At 41.0% G+C, this 23,724-nt stretch overlaps 1 protein-coding gene across 1 annotated transcript in view; it reads right to left on the minus strand.

The window, feature by feature from the left end:
* Positions 1–3,988: 3,988 nt before the first annotated feature.
* Positions 3,989–23,724, minus strand: part of LOC311044871 (CD209 antigen-like protein A) — a gene marked incomplete at its 3' end in the record, with an annotated part of 77,598 nt that continues 57,862 nt past the window's right edge. Inside the window, exons 2-5 of the mRNA XM_084056683.1 lie at positions 7,036–7,174; positions 6,317–6,409; positions 4,264–4,406; positions 3,989–4,096 (exon numbers count right to left, since the gene is read on the minus strand). Coding sequence (XP_083912809.1) covers positions 3,989–4,096; positions 4,264–4,406; positions 6,317–6,409; positions 7,036–7,174 — 483 coding nt within the window. The remainder of the gene's footprint in view (positions 4,097–4,263; positions 4,407–6,316; positions 6,410–7,035; positions 7,175–23,724) is intronic.

Consider the following 23,724-nt stretch of genomic DNA (forward strand, 5'->3'; position numbering starts at 1 on the left):
TTTCTGGGGTCAACTTCCTCCAGAGCAGAGACACAGTGTTGAAGACATGCACATCCATCGGATCCTCGTCTCCAGGACTGTCACCTCCGAGGTGGTACACATAGTGTCTCACAGCCACAGCGGTTCGATTGGCTCTGGTCCTCTGAGGTCCTCTCAGACTCACCGCCCAGTGTAACATTATTCACAACAGTATACGAAAGGTGTATAAATCCTATTGTTCAATCTTAACAACATCGGTCAAGTCCTACTGTGTAAGAGCACGGGATATTCTGCATTATCACTTATATTGGTTCAGAGGCACAAACGTAACGCAAACGTTGGCCAATCTGCAAAGCCGATGGTTGTGGGTTGGCCAATCAAGGAGGCTGATGTCCGTTGATGTCCCTAATATGGTACATTGATACCATTGATACCACCATAGAACCCAATGCCCTAGACAGGCTCTGGAAACACTCTGTTCAGCAGTGACACCTAGTGTTCAGTTGCTGCAAAGCAGACGGTCTGTTCAGCAGCTAATGTAGGCTGCTGCCTTGCTGATCGCTATCCAGTCTGGCTCTTTAGCTGACTGCCAATCTGGGATCCCATCATCAAATAAAAAGGAAAAACAGCGCCCCCAGCGTTTTTCACTTTTGCATTTGACTCTGGGGGGCGTGATTAAATAGATCGATCTATATATCGTTTGGTCTCTGCCCTCAGCCCGCCACTTCTGGTGGTGCGCCTATGTTTTCATTCCCACTAACAATATTTCTCCACGGAACACTAACACCATTTCTCCCAAAGAACATGGATCGTTTTGGTTGTAAGCCCACTTGTTTCTATGATGAAAGAACAAGTTAAAATGTTACTAACTTTCCGTGGTTTTGTCAGCTCCGAGGACGCTATTGTTAAAGGAGTTTGGGTTTGTTTCCAGTGGGAAGCGAACGCACAGATGTAAATCCCGCCCACTACATTTGATTGATCTGAAGGCACGCCCACTTGTAGGCCAACGCTCACACGTTCTGAACGAGGCTCCCGACAGATTCAATAGCGCAGCTCTGAATCTGTTCTTGAGAGATTAGCTGACTGCTAACATACGCGCCTTGCAAATACAAGATCCCGGGTTTGCCTATATGGTATTATAATAAATATGTATTTGATGTTCCCCACTCCCACACCCACACTTTGAGTGGCAGGTACACCCACGCATCCACTCAGAGACTTTCAAACATTTTAGTACTTTTACTTTTGGTACTTTAAGTACATTTTGATACCAATACTTTTGTACTTTTACTCAAGTACATTTTTTATTCCGGACTTTTATTTGTAACAGAGTACTTCTACATTTCAGTATTGATACTTTTACTTAAGTAAAACATTTGAGTACTTTTTCCACCACAGCCAGGGACACATTATCACATTATGAACTAATTTCATGCACCCAACAGCACCACACTACATGACCTCATACACACCTCATACTAAGGACCGCAATGGAAACAAGCTGTGAGCTTTTATCGTTAACCTTTTGATTATGGTGGGTCAGATGTATGTTACATGTGACATTATGTTTTTGACATTATATTTCATGATCAATGGAAGAAAAAGGGAGAAGGCAGAGGGAGTCCTGCACACTGTCTTCACTTATAAAGAAGTTTATATAGGATGCAACGTTTTTGCAACGTTTTTACGTGTGATACTCTAGCCCCCAAAGGCTTAATAGGCTCTATGCACAGCAGCCATATTGTGAAGACATTCACAGGTGTTACCAATGATACTAATGAAGGCTCTGTTCCATTCTGGTCAAACAGAGTCAGGGTGCTGATATCGCGCATGTTGGCTCACTGGAAACACTCTGTTACACCAGTGGGTCTAAAATGTGTGTCCAGGGACCCTCATGGTTCCTTGAGGGGGTTCGAAATGGCCCCTTACGGGTGTGTAACTCTGAGAGTGTACAAATCGGCTTTCCGACATGTCGCCTTTCTGACGGTTACTAACCCTATACCTAACCCTAACCCGAACCCTAACCGCACGCGGAAGCCACGTAGTCGGAGTAGTGGGATGTCGGAATGGAAGGCGGTTACCATTTGGTTCCATTTGTACACTCTCAGAGTTATGGGGGTCGTGGAAATTGAAATATCTGAGATCCACTGTGCTACACTAAATGGAATAGAGCCTTCATTAGTATCATTTGTAACACCTATGAAGGAAGTGATAATATGGCTGCTGTGCATAGAGCCTATTGATGAACATTATTAAATGTGATGCTGTGATTTTTAAGCTTTATATGCCTTTGGGTATTTTTTTAATATGATATTTTTCCTCTTTGTCCTGATCAACAGTATCTTAAGCATCCTGTTTTTGTGTGTGATGTCCTACTGGTGTATTTGTAGTTTAGACCCTTATACACCTGTAACTTACAAGGTCTGACCCCCAATACATGTATTTGATATTATGCCCTCCTGTGACACAGCATTTTCTCCTTTATTTGTATTATATCCATGTTTATATTCTGCCTCACTCAGTTAGACCCTATAGGTATTTTATATTTGTGATTGAAATACCTTTCTACTGACTTATTTAATTGTATTTTTGTAGCTTTTCTCATGTTCTGTACGAATATTCCTTTTACTGTGGAAAAGTACCAGCTTCATTCACCTATGTGGGCCTGCCCCCCTGCTCCATGGTAACAGATTGGCGTGTGGCTTTGATTGGCCCTCACCTCTCTGAGAGATGTCATCATATATGATATACACATCATATGTAGAATACTTCTAGGGCTATTACTGGCTCTACTGAGTCAAGACCCGCTGAAGAAAAGATGAATGAACTGACTGTAGGCTCACTCAAGGAATCCACACCCACTACTGATGTGACGTTCAGATCACAGTTTTATTTCTACATACAGGTTGTGTAGGCATATGTTTCTATAAGAAAAGAAATAAACAGCATATAAACACTATACAGTCAAATGTGTCGACTCTCTGGTTAAACAAAAATCACTTATCTGCTGTATTTCACCTGAGCAAACAGTTGCAGTATTGTTAAGAAACACAAAATACAAACAAGGGCATTTCACACATGAAAACATGAAAATATCCACCTTTTACATAAAACAAACACTTCCTGGTCAATGGACACATCTCTTCACGTCAACTCTGCAGACAGTGAGAATGAACTAAAACACTGTGTGGCTTAACTATCTCCACAATTCCATGTTTTTAAAAAAGTGTACAAATCTTTGAATAGCCTAGGCCTATATATATTTTAACATATATTTTAAACATTTTTAACTCACTTTGCTTCTGGGGGTCCCTGGAACAAAATATTTGGAGATGGGGGTCCGTGGCAAGTCCTTTAAACTTTGAGAGTAAATGTTTTAATCTAGACACAATAATACATTCATCATCCTTTTAAATACAGAGTATTATCAAGCGCTTACAGTACAGTATATGTCTCAATAGGTCAGCAGAATTGTTAATTATTATCATTTGAAATGTTGTGCTTAAACCTCTCCAACTGTGTATCAGTAGAAATATAATAAGGAAGGTCAAAAATACATGATAAAAGCAAGATTGCACTTTTTCTGTTTTTCATGTGTATGAGGTTGATAGAACTTCATTAAGCCTCCTGGTGGTGTTTTTATGGTGTTTTATGTCTTCTCTGACTATTTTGAGTTTCTACCTGGAGGCTGAAACCTTGAGGGTCAAACGTGCCCATAGAGAAACAGCGCTTAAGTGACATAGTAAAAACATACCCTCCCCCTCATTATCGTAACACAACAGGTGTGGGCATGAGGAGGAGGAGGGACTAGGACAGGTGGGTGGTGCTAAGGTGGTGGAGGCTAAGGTGAGAACCAGGTATACTTAATGAACTGGAGGCGTGTCCACATAAAAACATAATTTTGACAATTTCAGTACACTTTTTTTGAAAAAAATCTTCCTTCTAGTATAACCATAATACCTGATGATTATGTTGTTGTTTTTTGGGGGTTAAAAACGTATAAAATGTCTCACTGTGTTGTCAGTGGTGTTCCATCCACCCACATCCATTTGCCCTTAGTCCTGTTCAGTCCAATCCATGACATTTCGGAAAAACTGCACAATCCTCCAACGAATTCCTGATAATTTGTACATGATTGATTTCAAATGACATTTTCTGTAACTCAGATACTTGCATCACATGCATCTATGTGGACGATTGACACACACACACACACACACACACACACACACACACACACACACACACACACACACACACACACACACACACACACACACTAACCTGTTCTTCTTCACTGTTAATGATCACGAGATCTGCTCCTTCCTTCAGACATTGTTGTCTACTTTCCTCCCAGGTTTTCCATCCAGTAGCTGTGTAATAACAGCTGTCTCCAAACTGCCTCCATCCACTGGGACACGACTTGACTAAACATCAAACAAGAGGTTTACTGATGGTATTTCTGAGCTTTGAGCCCATGTCATTATTCCAACAGCCCATTATTCCCACATCCCGTTGGTCCATCTATCCCCATTATAACTACCCTAATCCTAACCCTAACCCTAACCTCACACTAACCTAACGTTTGTTGAACTATTGGGATTGTGTGTGTGTGTGTGTGTGTGTGTGTGTGTGTGTGTGTGTGTGTGTGTGTGTGTGTGTGTGTGTGTGTGTGTGTGTGTGTGTGTGTGTGTGTGTGTGTTTATGTGATTAGGTCTCAACCTGTATAACAAGGTAGGCTACCAGGGAACCCACAAACTATCAAAATGATGCATTAAAGGTTCAGTGCAATGACATTCTTGGTCATTTTATTTTGGCGTTTCAGTCTGAAACGGCCTCTCAACTAATCAGAAGGTTCCATCCCTTCAGGCATGTTAGAACCTCACTTAGTGCACAGTGGTAAATGTTGCATTTATATAGCGCTTTTATCCAAGGCGTGTTACATAGATTGTGCCCACACATTCATACACCAATGGTGGAGGAAACCATGCAAGGCACCAACCTGCTCATCGGGAGCAATAGACTCTATGCACAGCAGCCATATTGGGAATGAATTGGGCCTCTTCCTTACTTCATTCACAGGTGTTACCAATAATAATACTAATTAAGGCTCAGTTCCATTTAGTGTGGCATAGTGGTTGTGTTATTTTCAAGGACCCCCATAACTCTGAGAGTGTACAAATGGAACCAAATGGACCCCAGAGTTACACACCCACCATAAGCGGCCATTTGGGAACCAAAATGGAGTGTTTCTAGTGAACCAACATGCACAATATCAGCACCCTGACCAGAATGGAACAGAGCCTTCATTAGTATCATTGGTAACACCTGTGAAGGAAGTAAGAAGAGGCCCAATTTCTTTCCAATATGGCTGCTGTGCATAAAGCCTATTAGGGGTTCAGCGTCTTGCTCAAGGACACTTCGGCACTAACTCTGGGAGAGCCCGGGATCGAACTGAGAACCTCGCGGCCCCCATCCGGCCGCACTACCGGCCACTCTACCCCTGAACCACTGCCGGCCAGTTATTATTGTTTGTACCCTGCAGCAGCAGGCTGGCCAAGGGATCTAGACACGGTCACTGTGCAGAATGTTTGTTACCAAGTTGCTTATTTCTTATGTTTTCAGATACATATTTTAGTATGCTGATTACGTTTAAAACGAGTAATACACGTAATACACGTAATACACGTAATACGCGTCAATACATGTCATCTTCAAAACTAGCTCTTTAATTAAAACCAGCTGTGTTTGGAGGAATGTGCAGCTATGGGAATCAGCTTTCGTTCACAGGAAGTCATTTAAGATTTTATGGACTTTTGAAAATACACACAAAAAAAAAAGTCATCCATTGTTAGGTATGCCCATATAATGACCACGGATATGCTCTAAAAGTGTGAAAAACATATCTTTAATTTCACTAGACTAGACCTTTATGGCTCTTATGTCTCAGTTTATTGATAGAAGTGCATGAGTAGGCTCTATGCACAGCAGCCATATTGGAAAGAAATTGGGCCTCTTCTTACTTCCTTCACAGGTGTTACCAATGATACTAATGAAGGCTCTGTTCCATTCTGGTCATGGTGCTGATATCGTGCATTTTGGCGCACTAGAAACACTCCATTTTGGTTCCCAAATGGCCCCTTATGGTGGGTGTGTAACTCTGAGAGTTATGGTGGTCCTTGAAAATAAGACAACCACTATGCCACACTAAATGGAACAGAGCCTTAATTAGTATCATTGGTAACACCTGTGAAGGAAGTAAGGAAGGGGCCCAATTCATTCCCAATATGGCTGCTGTGCATAGAGCCTATTGAACCTTTGAGCAGCTGATACTCACGTTGCAGGACCATGTCGGTGGTTCTTAAGGCCAGTAGTAAACACAGCAGCACCAGGCACACCGCAGCTGTTATGACGAGGCCTCTCCGAACACCTGAAGGATATTAGCACGATACAGTTCTTTAACTTTAATAGATCACCTTCAATGTTTCATTTCAAACAACACAGAGTGAATCGTTACATTCACTCTATATATATATATTGTTAACCCATTCAATCCGGGAACGCATCTCTGTCATTTTAGATTTCTTTGGCTATTCAAAAATAGCATATATACAAGCTCGTAGCGCGGCACTCGGTGCCGCGCTATGAGCTTGTAAATCTGCAATTTTTGAAAAATCGTGAACATTTGTGCAAATCTTTGAATATATATTTCAAACCGAACATTTGTGACCCAATTTCACTGGGAGACAGTCATCTAGCATGTTTTCATTTTCATTTTTTTCATGTCATATATGAAAGCAGGGAATCATAGCAAAGTCAATTTATTTATTTTGTTCCAGGGACCCCCCAGGTGCAAATATTTGAGTTACAGATGTTTGCTATTCCTACAGGCTGAGGGCAGCGCCTGTCAGCAGGGAGTGTTGGGGGGGAGGAGGAGGAGGACGACGAAGGCTCTACGTCCTCCCGGTGGAGGCTCCTCACTGGCAGGTGAGTCAGATATGACTAAATTGGGGAGAAAAAAAGGGATTACAAAGCAAACAATATATATTTGTGTACCATGACCTCCTGTAGCCTCCCGTGAACCTTGGTGTGACTCCACGTTCACCTCCTCCTCTCTTTTCTCCTCCTGTCTCTTCTCCCTGACTCCTCCAGCGAACCTCAGTGTGTCTGGTTTGACAGAATGACGTGTGGACATCTATGAATAACACACAAGTAACTACTAATTACTACAAGTATACTTGTATGCAGTGGAGGAAAAAGTACTCTTTTTTTTTTTTACTTAAGTAAAATGATCAATACTGCAATGTAGAAATACTCTGTTACAAGTAAAAGTCCGGAATTCAAAATTGACTTGAGTAAAAGTACAAAAGTATTGCTATAAAAATGTACTTAAAGTACCAAAAGTAGAAAGTACTCATTAGGGCGCGCTCTCACCAAAAGTTGGCTGGCCGCTGTTAAACGCAGGTTGTGCGCGGCCACAGTTTTTTGCAGCCAGCGGATTCTAAAAAAACGCTGTGACGCACCTGTCACTCACATTCAAGACCGTCCCCGTAGCCCGCACCGCCACTAGACACTAGCCACTAGACAAAAAATGTCTTTGCACTTTCACACTTGGGGTTCGTACATCTACATACACATTCAGATTTAAAATATAAAGTACTTACCCCATGGCCACGGATGTTACAACCATGTACGGACCCTCATAAGTATCCGTATCTTCCGTATTGTTCAATAAAAAGCATTTTAATCCAATCAGTGGTCATTTTCTCCGTATGCTTTCAACTGCGCGACCCTAGCGGTTGAGAGGTGTATTGCACTGTTGGTACGTATAACTCTATGGGAAAATGCCCACCAATCGAATTAAAATGCTTTTTATTGAACAATACGGAAGATACGGGTACTTCTGAGGGCCCGTATATGATTGTAAAATGGGGCCATGGGGTAAGCACTTTATATTTTAAATCTGAATGTGTATGTAGATGTACGAACCCCAAGTGCAAAAGTGAAGACTATTTTTAACTGACAAGGCTATTAAATATATAGTTAGAGTAATATTATTACACTAAATATATTATTTCACTAACGTGAAGCCTTTGCGACCGCACTGACTTGTAACCAGGCCAGTTCTTTAATGTCAGTCATATGGAACTCTTTCATGGTCAAATCATAAAGTACTGGTGAGATGCAACAGCTACAACCAGTTGGTCCACTGAGAGCACCATGTTGCTTCCTGAGTCTTGGGACGGTCCGCCTTCGACTCACCCGATTGGACAGAGGGGGAAAATCAGCTCCTGCCTCCAGCAGTTTTATGCTTCTTCGTGTAGAGCGGATAAACGCAAGGTCTGCGCGACAAGCGGAAAAATCTGCTCTTGCGTGAATCCACGCATTTGCATTGACAAAGCATTAGCAGATTCTGCCCCAGAGGTAAAATAAAAGTGCGGTGGGAGCGCGCCCTTATGCAGAATGTACCATTTCACATGTTTTCAAATGTATAACATTTATTTAAAAAATCGTTTGAAAATAGCCGATCTACAAGCTCACAATGCATGGCATCGCGACGCATTGTGAGCTTGTAGATTGGCTATTTTCAAATGGCCGAAATGTATATAGGGCTGAAGTGGGTAATGTATGTTTTGTAAAAATAATCAAAATCTACAAAGTAACTACGAACTAAGTGTCAATATAATTGTAGTGGAGTAAAAGTACAATATTTGCCTCTGAGATGTAGTGGAGTAGAAGTAGAAGTACTGAAAACTGTAATTACATTCCACCACTGACTGTATGTTAGTAACGTAACGCACATCACCTCAGTTATCATTTAATTCAAATTCCATACTAATTGGTAACTTGTACAGGATGCCATTGTGTAAGCATTGATCTGCATAGGAAGAAGATCTCCAAGTGTGTTTAATCAGTTAGACAGCATGAGCTGTTTTTAATGGATTATATAGATCAGTGTTTCCCAAACAACGTTTCAGGGCACACTTTTGTATAGGTCACAGGTAAATATCCCTTTTTTCATTTCGTATATGCATTTTATATTATATTAGAGATTATTATTATTATTATTATTATTATTATTATTATTATTATTATTATTATTATTATTATTATTATTTAAACAAAATGTACAACTGAAGAAGTAATGAAAGTAGCAGATCTACAAGCTCACACAACGTGTCACATTGCGACACGTTGTGAGCTTGTAGATCGGCTATTTTCACTAGTTTGGGTCACGGGGGAGACAGCGAATGTCTCTCTGGGAACCACTGATATAGATCGTTCCAACATGTCAGAAAGAGTATACATTCAACACCAGTGTAAAGAGAGTGTGTACTTTTCCACTAAAAACCTTTGCATAGACAATAATTATTATTTTGTGAATTAAATATTTGATAAATGCTTTCACTGACCAGTTCATTAGTTAATAATAAAAGAAGAACTCTAGTGAATCAAAGCACCCACCACTTAAGACCGGGAACGCATCGGTGTCACTTTAGATGTCTTTGGCTATTCAAAAATATCAGATATACAAGCTCGTAGCACGGCACCGAGTGCCACGGTATGAGCTTGTAGATCTGCTATTTTTTTGAAAGAAAAGGTGTGAAAATATGTGCAAATCTTTGAACATATATATACACATTTTAACTCAAATCTTTGCTTCTGGGGGTCCCTGGAACAACATATTTTGAGATAGGGGGTCTGCGGACAAAAAAATATCATTTTAGCGGTCCTTGACATGAAAAAAAGTCTTAATGGGTTAAATAATAAATGATAACACCCATTGACACATTGTCCTCTGAAGTGAAAAAGAGCACCTTCAGTTTCATCCTATATATAAATGTAACACTCTGACCAAGAGCCAAACAACATAGTAGTGTACATGTTTTAAATACTGTTCCTAATTTACTTGTGCATGGTTTTAAAAAATACTCTGCTTTAAATGGTGAAAGAATTTAGTCCTCAGTTTGTCGTTTATCATGTCTTTGCTTTGTCCTAATCATTTTTTTTGTCTCTTCTGCCAAGTCTGTACTTTTATTTTTCTTTATCTTATGTTTATAGATCGCAGACTTTTTTGTCTGTTTTGTTTTTTTCTCTTTGTTTTTTTTTGTTGTTGTCTAATAATATAACAACTAATAATGTAAACTTTCCCATGGAAATAACTATCATGTTATGCTTATGTTTATATAACTGTTGTGCAACTCAAATAAATTAAATAAATCCATTATAAGAGGTTCTTATGGTGACTTACTGTGTTCTGAGTCTGTTGTTGCTCCGTAACAAGAGGAGAGATGAGGAGTCTGTCTGTTCTCTGTTATACAAATCTGCTGATTTGACCATACTTAGGTGTGTGTGTGTGTGTGTGTGTGTGTGTGTGTGTGTGTGTGTGTGTGTGTGTGTGTGTGTGTGTGTGTGTGTGTGTGTGTGTGTGTGTGTGTGTGTGTGTGTGTGTGTGCGAGCGAGCGTTCAAGCATGCGTGCTAGGGTGGTAGACACCCATGTTTTGCAGTAGAAATCTTATGGAGAAGTGAAAGTGTGTGATGAATGTGAAAGCATGTATTCTGTCTTTGTACTGTGTTATAATCACATTGCTGTATAGTTTTCACGATGCATTTACAGATCATCATAACTCTCTGAAACCATTATAATGAATGCACTGACTTGCTTGTTCAACCACTGTGCTACACAAATAGTCAGGGGATATTTAAAAAATCTTGGAATAAATTCCCTCCAAAAAAAATCTTCACCAATGTGTTTGTAAAGGTGTCTAGTAACACATCTCACAAAGACTGAAATGCAGTTTCCCTAGGAGAATTTTTGACAGCTCCTTAAAGTTGGGGTACCCACCATAACCTTGGTTAAAAAAAGAAATCAAAATTTGATTCTGTTTTAAGTAGCATGTGAGGTGTCAAACTAGGGTGTTTTTATGATTTTGAATCCATTGCAAGCACTTGTTTTGCACCAAAACCACTCCTTGGGCTAAAAACAGCCCAATCTCAATGGGCTTTTTACACAAAAAGAATACCTGTAAAAGGATGGCTATGGCCGTTTTTAGCCCAACAAATGCTTGCAATGGATTCAGAATCATAAAAACACCCTAGTTTGACCCCTCACATGCTACTTACTGTAAAACAGAATTAAATTTGGATTTTTTTTGGGGATTTTTTTTAAACCAAGGTTATGGTGGGTACCCCAACTTTAAGGAGCTGTCAAAAATTCTCCTAGGGAAACTGCATTTCAGTCTTTGTGAGATGTGTTACTAGACACCTTTACAAACACATTGGTGAAGATTTTTCTTGGTAAGGAACTTATTCCAAGATTGGAAAATGTTCTGCTAATATCCCCTGACTAAAAGTAGAAACACCTACAAAAACAGCATGGAAGTGTTTTTTTTTTTTTTTCTCCAATATTTGGCATTGTTCTGATATACGTGTGTGTGTGTGTGCGTGTGCGTGTGCGTGTGCGTGTGCGTGCGTGCGTGCGTGCGTGCGTGTGTGTGTGTGTGTGTGTGTGCACGCGCACGCACGTGTGTGCCTGCCTGCCTGCCTGCCTGCCTGCCTGCCTGTGCATGTTCACCTCTTGGCTAAGAATATATTCTCAAAGTAGACACTAGCATTTTCTGATTCAAGTTGAATTTTGTTTCAAAAGAAGAATCATACATTACATCCAGACATCCTTTTTCTTTTTCTTTTAAACAATTGAACATACATCGAAAAGAAATAACACAATACAGAGATAATAAGAGTCAAGTAAAAGAATCCTTATGGCTACCGCTAATCAATATGTTTAACACATTTTTCAATTTTTATTTCAGTGTCTCTCTAACTTATGTGCTTTATATATACATGATATTCCTTTATAAAATCAAAGGAGTGAGATGTGACAGGATGTTCTGTTTCTGTTTCTGAGAACAACAGGATGTTCCTCTGCTCCCTGTTCCGCTCTCTGCTTTCTATTCCGCTACAGCGCCATAAGCACGTATGCTTCAGGGGTCAGCAACCTTTCTGACATGAAGTGCCACGTTTTTTGTTTTTTGATAGTCAGTGTGTTAAATCAACATTAACTATGAAACCACATCAATATAAAATATTTCCAACAGATTTTGATCGTCCAAATACAGTTTTACATAACAACTTTATTTATTTAAATATTTTTTATCTCTCAGACTGAATCCCCAGTCAGAGTTCACAGTTTGAATGAATGTAGAAGGATGTAATTTACAAACAAATGTGATGGGACTTCATTTATTTGACTACATTTAAAAATATATATCCTCTCTCTCACACTTATGCCAGTGTGCCAGTGATCACCTTCCCCTGTGCCAATGTTGGCACCGTAAGGTGCCTAAGGTTGCCTACCCGGATAGGATAGTCTCTGCTTGCAGAAGCGGAGGTACAGCTAGTTCTTGTCTGTACCTTGTGACTCACTCAAGGTAAAGTTGCAATCAGGACAGAATAGACTTTAGAGTCATACTAGGTTTGGGTCAGAAGACCCACATAGAGAGGAGCCAGTCTTTGGATCTAATTTGTCTTCCCGTGTAAAGGGCCGTTCACACTGAGCACTATAACTATCAGTGGTGTAAAGTAACTAATACATTTACTCAAGTACTGGTATGTACAGGTATTTCCAATTTTCTGTACTTTTACTTTTACTCCACTACATCTCAGAGGCAAATATTATACTTTTACTCCACTACAATTATTTGAAAACTTTAGTTACTAGTTACTTTGTAGATTTTGATTATTATTACAAAACATATATTAACCACTTCAGCCCTATATACATTTCGGCTATTTGAAAATAGCCGATCTACAAGCTCACAATGTGTCGCAATGAGTCATAATGAGTGCTTTCTACTTTTGGTACTTTAAATACATTTTTATACCAATACTTTTGCACTTTTTCTCAAGTCAACTTTGAATTCCGGACTTTTACTTGTAACAGAGTTTTTCTACATTGCAGTATTGATACTTTTACTTAAGTAACAAATGTGAGTACTTTTTCCACCACTGATAACCACAATAGATATAAAAAATATAGTTTTAAAAATTGTCCTAAGTCAAGTGGATGGCAGAGTTCACACCAACTATAATAAACATACAATGGTGAATGATATAGTTATAGTGCTCAGTGTGAACGGCCCTTTACACAGGGTCAACTTGGCAAGACTGACCATGGTCCACAAAATGTGAGAGGTTCCAAGCTTTCTAAAAAAATGTCTCTACTCTGGTTAGGAACACACATAGCATGTACACCAGCTAGTGTTGTGAATGTGAGCCTTCTCAAATGCAAAGGTCTGGAAGTGTCAGTTAAACTGACTTCCAACTTGCAGACATTTAAACGCTTAACAAAGGGCTTGGTTATTGGACAAGGTAGAGGTTTAGATGGGATATGAAAAAAAAAAAAATCTTGCAAAAAACATACTTACACACGCACACACACACACACACACACACACACACACAATGATCTTACAAAATACCCACACTTTCACTTCCACTTGTGCCACATCCACCCCCTTGGTGGAGAGCTACCTTAAGCAAGATGATTACACGTGTTGAGTGTACAGGCGTGCGTGTATGAATGATAACATGAATGATAAATGAAAAAAACAATGCCAATCATAAACACAACATCCAATCATCCCCCAAACATTTGATTCACATGTTGAAGGGCCTCTATACAGCACACCTCCAGAAGTACTTTCACTCCTGCCCATAGCTGGGGGTCATGGAGGTATGTAGAACAGTGTTGAATACATTTTGTAAATGTATTTTCAGAGGATGTGTTTTTTTGTTTTTTGGCATCAGCGTCGAGTTGGGCTGCTCAAGTGACAGGCAGCGACCGCTGATGTTGCCATGTCGAACCTTTAAGACAGGATATGTGTATGTGTGTGTGTGTGTGTGTGTGTGTGTGTGTGTGTGTGTGTGTGTGTGTGTGTGTGTGTGTGTGTGTGTGTGTGTGTGTGTGTGTGTGTGTGTGAGTGAGTGAGTGAGTGAGTGAGTGAGTGAGTGAGTGAGTGAGTGAGTGAGTGAGTAGACTGAGAGAACGAGAGCAATCCATGGTCTCGAAGGGCGGATCCAAACCCAGGCGCCCGGAGCAGCCGCGTCCTCCGATTGCTTCACCAATCTATGTCCCCGCCTCCCCTCCCCCCCCCCCCCTCCCGGTCTGTGCACGGAGCAGGCTGACGTCACCAAATTTAGAGCGACGCCCCTCTGCACTCTGGTTGGTTAGGAGTTAACAAGGTCCTAAGACCATCGTTCCTGCACCGTTCGCCCAGACGTTTTTCTTTTGAAACAAAAAAAAGGCTGGGATTCTGAGGCTAGTGAGTGAGTGAGTGAGTGAGTGAGTGCACTCACTCACTCACTCACTCACTCACTCACTCACTCACTCATGGGTGCGTGCGTGCGTGTGACCAGAATCAGCATGAGAAACCAGCCTACAGACTACATTCTAGTCTGTGGGCTGGTTTCAAATGTTTCAAAAGTCTGTCCAAGAAAAGAAAATATGACGTTCTGATGGTTCAAAAGTCTGTCCAAGAAAAGAAAAGAGAGATATTTCAGCTGCCTGAAGCAGCAAGGGGAAAATGAATGACAACGCGCAATGCACTGCTACATGTAAGCTAAATGAATTATGTCACAGGGGTCTTCAACAGGGGGTCCGAGACCCTCTAAGGCGCCCTCAGAGTTCATACAGGGCATCCGGCAATTATTTTGTGTGATAGGAACTTTTTAATGAATAAATACATAAACACATACATACATACATACATACATACATACATACATACATACATACATACATACATACATACATACATACATACGTACGGTAACAGTCTTCCACGCCGACATCTCGCCACTCCGACTAGTGGCTTCCGCGTGCGGTTAGGGTTAGGGTGAGGGTTAGGTATAGGGTTCGTTAACGTCGGAAAGGCGACATGTCGGAAAGCCGCCATGTAACCGTACGTACAGGGACGCGGGAAGTGGGGTGCTGAGGGTGCTGCAGCACCCCCTGCCGTTGTGAGGGAAAAAAAAAAAAAAGGCTGAAGGCGTGCGTGTGTGTGTGTGTGTGAGAGATTTTCTCCGGTGGGCGCGGCTCCCCCAAAATAATTAAATCACATAACCCTAATCCAACCCTAACCCTAACCCTAAAACCGAAATAAAGTAACAAAAAAAGTAACTTTATCCGCGGGAAGCCCGAAAAAAATCGCGCGCGCGCGCACGAGGGACCCATGCACGCGCGCTGCGCGCGTGCATGGGCGCACATGCACGCGCGCTGCGCGGGCGTGCATGTGTCCCGTTTACCAGCACCCCTTGCTCTAAAGTACTTCCTGCGTCCCTGCGTACGTACGTATGTAGAATGTCCGTATGTTGGAGCCCTGCACGGGCCGAAAATGTGGGCCCCGGCCCCTGGCCCGATAGGTGGTGCAATTTTACAGCCCGAGCCTGTCCCAAAGCCCGAGACCTTTTTATTTATTTAATATTATCAATTGATTATTTTCGAGCAGCAGCTGCTCTAGTCTCAGCTGTGCTCTCGTGCTCTGATTAACACAAAGCCACGAGGAGTCAAGAACACACACATCACACTAAAAAGTAAGAAATCGTCCTGCAGCCACCGTTTGGAATGATCTTATGTCCTCACAGAATATTTCCACAAACTTCTGGTGACTTGGGATGCACTTTGTTCCGTATTTTGAGGTCGGGGAATCAATATGAATGACAGGGTGATTTATTTGAAAAATGACGGTGATTCTGCTGTCCTGCTCCCACTGACTCTCTCTCCTCTCGCTGCTGTGTGCATGACTGTCAGTGAGCTGTGCGAGTGTGAGAGTAGGGTGTCTGGAAGTGCCCTCAGCTCATTGGGGGCAGCTCATTGGCTCATTTACTCATGACACGACCAATGAAAGTTCGCGCTTTCAGTGTTGCTAAGATACGGTCTCTGCCCCATAGACTGTAGGGTGCTGCCGCCCACACACCCCCTTCATTCAAGCTAGCGCACATGCTGAGACAACATGTTTACCATATTAATATAATGGGGTCTGTGAGCCCGAGCCCGGCCCTTGGCCCAAAGGTCAAATACAGAAACGGCCCGAGCCCGGCCCGTATTGTACGTATGTAAAAAAAAAAAAAGACAGAGTTGAGTAATAGATACTTTCAACATGTGGTTGAATAGCCCCATTTAGCCCCATATTTTCACTTCCACTTGTGCCACAAACACTCACCCACACACCCACACACACTCACGCACGCACGCACGCACGCACGCACGCACACACACACACACACACACACATATCCTGACTTATAGGTTCGACATGGCAACATCAACGGTCTCTTAGCCCCCCCTCTCCCCCACACACACGCACACACACATATAGACCTGCCCTATATTAGGAGGTTTTTATAAAGAGGTTGCAACAGAACAGACAGACTCCTCATCTCTCCTCTTGTTACGGAGCATCAACAGAACACAGTAAGTCACCATAAGACTCTTATACTGATGTATACAGAGATAAACTGATCTTCTCTACTGAAGACTATAATGTAGCTTTGTCAATATTCCTTCCAAAGTTGAATCAAATTGTTGTCATCTAATTGATTGATATCTTAAACTCTATTTATTTATTTATTATTATTTAATTTTGCTTAGGTGTGACACTTACTACTTTAACAGTTACAGTATGCTGCACTATGGTGAACAAAATATAATGTGTAGCCTACTACTCTGGTTGGATGAGCAGCTGAATGCTAAACTTTTGTACATTATGTATTTATATTTTATTTTCTGCATTTTTGTTTTGCTTGAACATATAAGCATATGTTCTTTTTTTCTGGTTTATTGGGTTGATATTTGAACTGTTTGGTTGCTACTATATATGTCTATGAATTTAATACCAAGGACCCCAATGAAAACAAGACCGCAAGGACTTTTTTGGACAGACCTTTTAGTCAAAGTATTATAAATGTTATTGTGCTATTACATTTTTTGCCTAATCAAATATTCAATCAATCAACTGGGTTTTGTAATTTTATCCATTGTCAGAATCCACTTTGTTTGCATTATTTTGTGTGCTAAAAGTCTTGACTTTGAGTACCTGTTTCATGCTGCAGTAGGCTATAAGTCAAGACTGTTTTGAGTGGTCAGTTTAGGACAGTATTGGGTGTGGTTGGATAACGCTTGTTCCATCTCCCATCAGCCTTTACCAGTCTGCTGATCATCTCTACTCCTGAACAGAAGACCACAGCGCAGGATGGATACAAAGGTGACTCACGATAACCTTTATTGGTGATGTCTAAATATCAGGGTGCTATGGGCAATGTACAGTAACAAAGTACATTTACTTGAATACTGTACTTAAGAACGTTTTTTTATCAGTTATTTATTTATTCACTTATTTATTTATAGGTTTTTGGAAAACGTAGGACTTTCACTCTACTACACTGTATACAGTATATCAAAGACAGATACTGTACTTTTGATTCCATTGCATTTCTTGGAAGGGACCCGCGGTACCCAAAACAGAAATACATTGTTATTAAGCCCTATCTCAAAAAGAGTGAAAATAGCATTGTGACAACAGGTTGTGAACATGTAGATCGACTGTCAATGTTCCCTATCTTTACATGTTTTGAAATGTTTTGAAAATCTGTTACAGCAATGCATTGATAATATACTTTGCAATTTGTGCTTTTGAATACTTTAGTATTTTTAAAAGCAAGTACTCCAAACAGGGCAGGAATTTCACTGCGACCACGACGGCCATCCATGGCCTTCTCTTTGGCCGTGTGCCCCTTGAAAAATGACATGCCCCCTGCCTGCACCCACACTGATTTAACCGAAAATAATCCTTTTGCAAACAACATGTTCTGTTCCTTGGTCAACAATGATCCAAATGGGGAGTTTATTTCAGCAGAAAATGTGACAGTTTGACATTGTTTGAGCCCATTTCTGGTGCTCAGCTCCTCATTTAAATGAATTGCCTTCACCTGTTGTGCGGCTGCGCAACAGGGCAGATCCCTGCCAGCCCAGGTCAAACCCTACCCGCAGGCAGTCATAGTAGCCAATTAGAATTAAATCTGCTAAAACTGACTCATATACTGATACAGAACCATATAGGCTATATATTGTCACTGTCGGTTGGAAAACCTGTTCCTTTTATAAAATGTGTTATTTAAAAACAATTTAAAATGGTGAAAATAACCAATCTACAAGCTATAATTAAGAAATACTATATTTGAAATCAAAACCAACTAAAGTCATTATTAGTGCAAGTTCAATCACATTCCATTTGAATGAAAATACATATTTAAATTAATTATTTCCATGGACATCGTTGTTTTATTTGGTGGCCTTCCTGCCCTGGCATGTAGGCTTTGTGCCCTCAAAGAATTGACAACACCAAAGGCCAAGTGGCTATGCCCCATAAAATGACGAAATTCCAGGCCTGACTCCAATACTTAAAGGGATATTTCACTTTCAAAAAAACTTTTGGTCATTTTATCATCTACTCAGTCCTTTGTGAGACCCCCAGACAGTTTTTAAGTTGCTCGATTCAGTATTTAGATATTTGATATTCATTTTATCAGACACGCCCCCTTCCTATACAAACCCATTGTAACTTCAAACTCCATTTTAACCATGTTAGATTTGTCGAAAACACCCGTCCTTGGTCCTGGTGACTCACCCTGCCCTCCTAATGCGTGAGGGGGCCGTGTTTTTCCGATTATTTTTTTCATTTATTTTATTTTTTTATTGTATTTTATTATTTTAATTTTCCCCAAAAAATATTTGAGCAACTTTCAGTAGTCATGTAATATTTGACCAGGAGTATCTACAGTATATTTTGACTGAACTATTGGAGTTGAGTACTTTGTTCACCTTTGACTTTATAGGGCAACAGACACTCTTGATGAAGGTCCAGTGGGACCGAAACGTCTGTCAATTTGAATAAAAGCAGAGGCTGCTGAGCAAGAGCTGTGCGTGGGATTTTCTGTGATTTTCTGTTTTTTTTTTTTCATGTTTGCTTCAAAAAATAAACTAACTCAAATTGTCTGAAATAGAAAATTAAAAACTTTAATAACCTTCCTCATTCTTCCTCATTGCAATGTTTCTCTTTCAGACTCATTTGGTTGCCATGGTGACAGTCATCTTGCTCATATCGGAAGGTGAGTAAAAAATAAAAAAACTCAAACCTGTGTAGTTGTGTTCACTAACCTGTTGACTTCACTAACCTTGTTTCTATAGCGTAGTTGCTTATTTGGGCTTGTCTCTTGTTTAAACCGGTGGTTCTCAAACATTTTCAGGTTGTGCCAGGGTCTCCCATACAAGATTTGTGTTTCAAATATGTTTCAAAAACATTCCACAATTTTCCAAGATGTGTTTTTATAAATGTTCAATGTCTTGCTCAAGGACACTTCAACACTAACTCTGGGGGCGCGCCCCAACCTGGCATCGAACTGGGAACCTTGCGATTTCCAGATCACTCTACCCGGCCACTCTACCCCTGAGCCACTGCCACTGAGTTCAAAGTCAGTCGGTCCCATATGACTATGACCTATTATGTGTGGTCGGATTTGTGTCTCTGGACAACCGGATCTCCATATATGCCTATACTGTATATGGGCATATCGGGTTTGTTTATGGTTACAGATGTGCCACTTCAAAACTTCACACGTTACTGTTCTTTCCCTGAAAGTGCCCTGAAAATGCATTTTTTCCTCCCTGTTCTGCCCTTAAAAATGCACTGTTTTGCCCCTGAAAAGAAGTTGTCACTACACACCCCCGTTTTTCCCTTCAACAGACATCCATATACATGAGAACAAAAGAATGTGTGTTGATTTGATCAAAAGATTTGAAGAGGTCCTTGACCAGTTGCTCAAATTAATTAGCATCATAAAAGCAGTGATCAAAATAATTCAGCATTTTAAATGCCCTTCTTTGTCCCTCTTATTGCCCTGGGAATCCCCTGAAAATGTACTGTCTTGCCGATGGCAGGACATTTGAAGTTTTGAAATGGCACATCTGTATGTCTGAATCAGAGTGACGTGGCCGTGGTCTTGCCTATATATGGGCGTATGGTGTTTGTTTATGGTAATGTCTGAGTCAGAGGGAGGTCAGAGGTTAAATATTTATTCATTAGGGCCTACCAGCAATGTATATAATTGTTATTGTTGTCCTGAAACTGCCATTACTTGCATGTTACTAAATATGCTGCAGTAATGTCAGATGAAACTAAACCAAAATAGGTTTTACTCATATGTACCTGTATAATATACCTTGAAACACTTGGCTTGGTTTGATACATCAGAAGGTGGTAAAATGCTGAAGTTAAACTACACACTGCTCCAAATACACATGCATGGTGGAATGTGTTTATGACTGTCTTGTACCTGTTGTCTCAGGACATGCTTTGAAATGCCATGAATGCATCGCTGGACCTTCAGGACTCTGCCATGAAACACAGCGAGAATGTGATGATTCCATGATGAACTGTGCAGCAGGACATTTCATATTTCCTGTGGGTATGTTAAAGTGATATAACCTCTGTATTTTATTTTTGTGAGGTAAAACTCTGTCATAAATAACAGTCTCTCTCTAGTATGATTACGACATTATTTGGCAGAGAGCCATAGACAATCTTTTTCACTTGTTTGTTTCAGGTAAGCTTAAACTGGAATTTAATATTAGGTCTTGCTTGGAAGATAGTTTGTGCTATAACGGCTCAGTGAACGTTGGATTAATGGGATACTCCAAGTGCTGTCACACTGACCTCTGCAATGACCCATATCCCACACGTAAGTATCCTACAGTACAGCCATATTCCAATCTATGTTTGATGAACAGTAACCACTGTACTGTACTGTATTATATTAATATATGTTTGATAAACACTATAGCTACTGTACTGTACATCTAATCTATGCTTGAAAACAAACTATAACCAGTGTACTGTAAATGTATGAATGGGAAGAACAACACAGTGTGCAGTTGGTTTAAATGTTACTTTAGCACTTGATGTGCGAACAAAGATTATTCGCTGTATTATTATTTAATACACGCACATGCACACACTAAACAGGTTATAGTGTATGGAATAATATTCAATCATTATCCCTTTGTGAACTTTGAGCACTTGCCCCTCCCACCCCCATCGGTCTGCACAGTCCTGATCATCAATTTAACATTTAAAAAAAATAACCCTTACAGCTCCTGTCCACCCTTCTCCCACTGGTTTGAAATGCTACACTTGCAATGACAATAACTGCTCCAGCCTTGCAGTACTGCAATGCACTGGGGATCAGGATCGCTGCGTCTCAGGAAAAGGTAATGAAGCTATTTCTGTGACTGCCTCTCCTTTTTAACCAAAAATGTCACATTCCTCAGCTCAAAAGAATGTTCAATGGTTTTTCTGATTATTTCTAGAGCATTAAGTACAGACAGTAATGAGCCTTATTGCATGTGTGTTGGTTTGCTATGTGATAAAGAGTTATGTGGGGGTTGGACCCAGTGTTGCCAAATGGTAAATATTTAAAGACGGGGTGCCGTAAAACATAATCATCAGATATTATGGTTATAAGGAGGAAGATTTTTTTCAAAAAAGTGTACAGAAAGTGTTAAAATTATGCTTTTATGTGGGCATGCCTCCAGTTCATTAAATATACCTGGTTCTCACCTTAGCACCTCCTCCACCACCTTAGCACCACCCACCTGTCCTAGTCCCTCCTCCTCCTCATGCCCACACCTGTTGTGTTATGATAATGAGGGGGAGGGTATATTTTTTACTGTGTCATTAAATGGCTGTTTTTCTATTGGCACGTTTGACCCTCAAGCAGGGCCGGAGTGGGACTCCAAATCTGGCCGGGAGATACACGCCCACCCAGGCCACCCTGCGCGCGCGCAGCGCGCGCCGTTTTTTTGGGGGGGGCGTTTTTTTTGGGGGGCCTTATTTTTGGGGGGCCTTACAAAAGGGGGGCCTTTTTGGGGGTTAAAGGTAGGGGGGAGGCCCGCAGCTGCACTGAGCTGCAAGCAACACTGACTGCATTGAATTGAAATTGACTGTGGTTGGCCTGGCCTGAGCTTAGGAGAGATTTTTTTTTGTTGCATCACTTAAGCGCTGCGCTGGCTGTGGATGGCTGGCCTGACCTGATTTTTTTTTTCAGGCAGGCCACTAGAGGGCAGGCCACCGGGAATAGTCCCGGTCCTCCCGACGGCCAATCCGGGCTTGCCCTCAAGGTTTCAGCCTCCAGGAAGAAACTCAAAATAGTCAGAGAAGACATAAAGCACCACCAGGGGGCTTAATGAAGTTCTATCAACCTCATAGACACATGAAAAACAGAAACAGTGCAAAACCATGGCACCACCTCTTTAATTATCGTATCGGAGGCTTAAAAATATAGTATTTGAAAGAAAACTATCGTACACAGCCAACAAAGATAAATCACAGGTCTAAATATGTAATTTCACGCAAACAAATCACATTCATTCAAGAAACAACCTTGTTTGAGACTCCTACTAGATAAAAACGCATCACATATGATGCGTGGAAGCAGGAAACTTCCTGGACATTACACAAATAAAAGCCTGAAACTGGACTGGAAAGACACGACCGGTGATTTCCTGACTCATTTTGAAAAGCCAAATCAGATCCTGAGGCAGCAGCCAGGGAATTTAGTAAATTCACTCACTTTTTTTGTGATATGGCAAAGTTATCGTACATTTGGGCATTTTGAGAATTATTGATCGTACATCGTACAGAGGGTAAAATTATAGTACAAATACGATAATTATACGTACATCTGGCAACACTGGTTGGGCCTCAGTTTGAGGGTGCATTGTGATTGGTGGTTGCAGGGTGGGGGGATGGGCTTCAGGTAGGTTATATATTCTCTGATGTGTGCTATGACCAAACAATCACCTGAATTAGCATTTCAGATAATAAACTTACCTAATCTGTGGATGCCACTCACAACAGGAGTGAGTTGTTTGCAACCCTGGGGGCAGGCTGGTTGGAGAACATTTAGCTAAGACCAATCACAGTTAGAAGCAGGTATTACAGTAATGTGTTTTTTTTGTGTTCACAGGGGAACTCTTAGGTCAAGAGATGATGGGGAAGGGCTGCGTCTCTAAGAGCTTATGTGGCGTCAGTCTTATCGCTCCTGGAATCGGGGAAATAATTGAATCAAGATGCTGCAAAGGTGACTTGTGCAACGGTGCCACAAGAAGTACTGTTAGCCTCTTGTTCCTGGTAGCACCAGTACTGTTAGCATATTGTTCCTGGTAACACCGGGTGCAGTACGTTAGTCCGACAGCGCATTCCTCCGACAGCGCAGCGCTCCGACGTTTCCAATACTAAACCCGAACCAAACCCGCACCCTAACCCTAACCGCACGCGGATGCCACATAGTCGGAGAAAAGGTCTGTCGGATTAACGCATGCCTCCCGGTAACACCAGTACTGTTAGCATCTTGTTCCTGGTAACACCAGTACTGTTAGCATCTTGTTCCTGGTAACACCAGTACTGTTAGCCTCTTGTTCCTGGTAACACCAGTACTGTTAGCCTCTTGTTCCTGGTAACACCAGTGGTCTCTGTTTCTGCTTCATTTTGCTCCTTATCTCTGTATGATCTCTAAACTAACTCAACTTTCATACAATCAACTGCAATTTGATGAGTGTCAGTTAAACCTATCACTATCAAAATGTGAAAACTATTAAACAATAATCATAATATTTACTGTAACCACAA

Source organism: Gymnoscopelus microlampas (genome assembly GCF_963454915.1).
Source record: "Gymnoscopelus microlampas genome assembly, chromosome: 5".
Classification (NCBI taxonomy): Eukaryota; Metazoa; Chordata; class Actinopteri; order Myctophiformes; family Myctophidae; genus Gymnoscopelus; species Gymnoscopelus microlampas.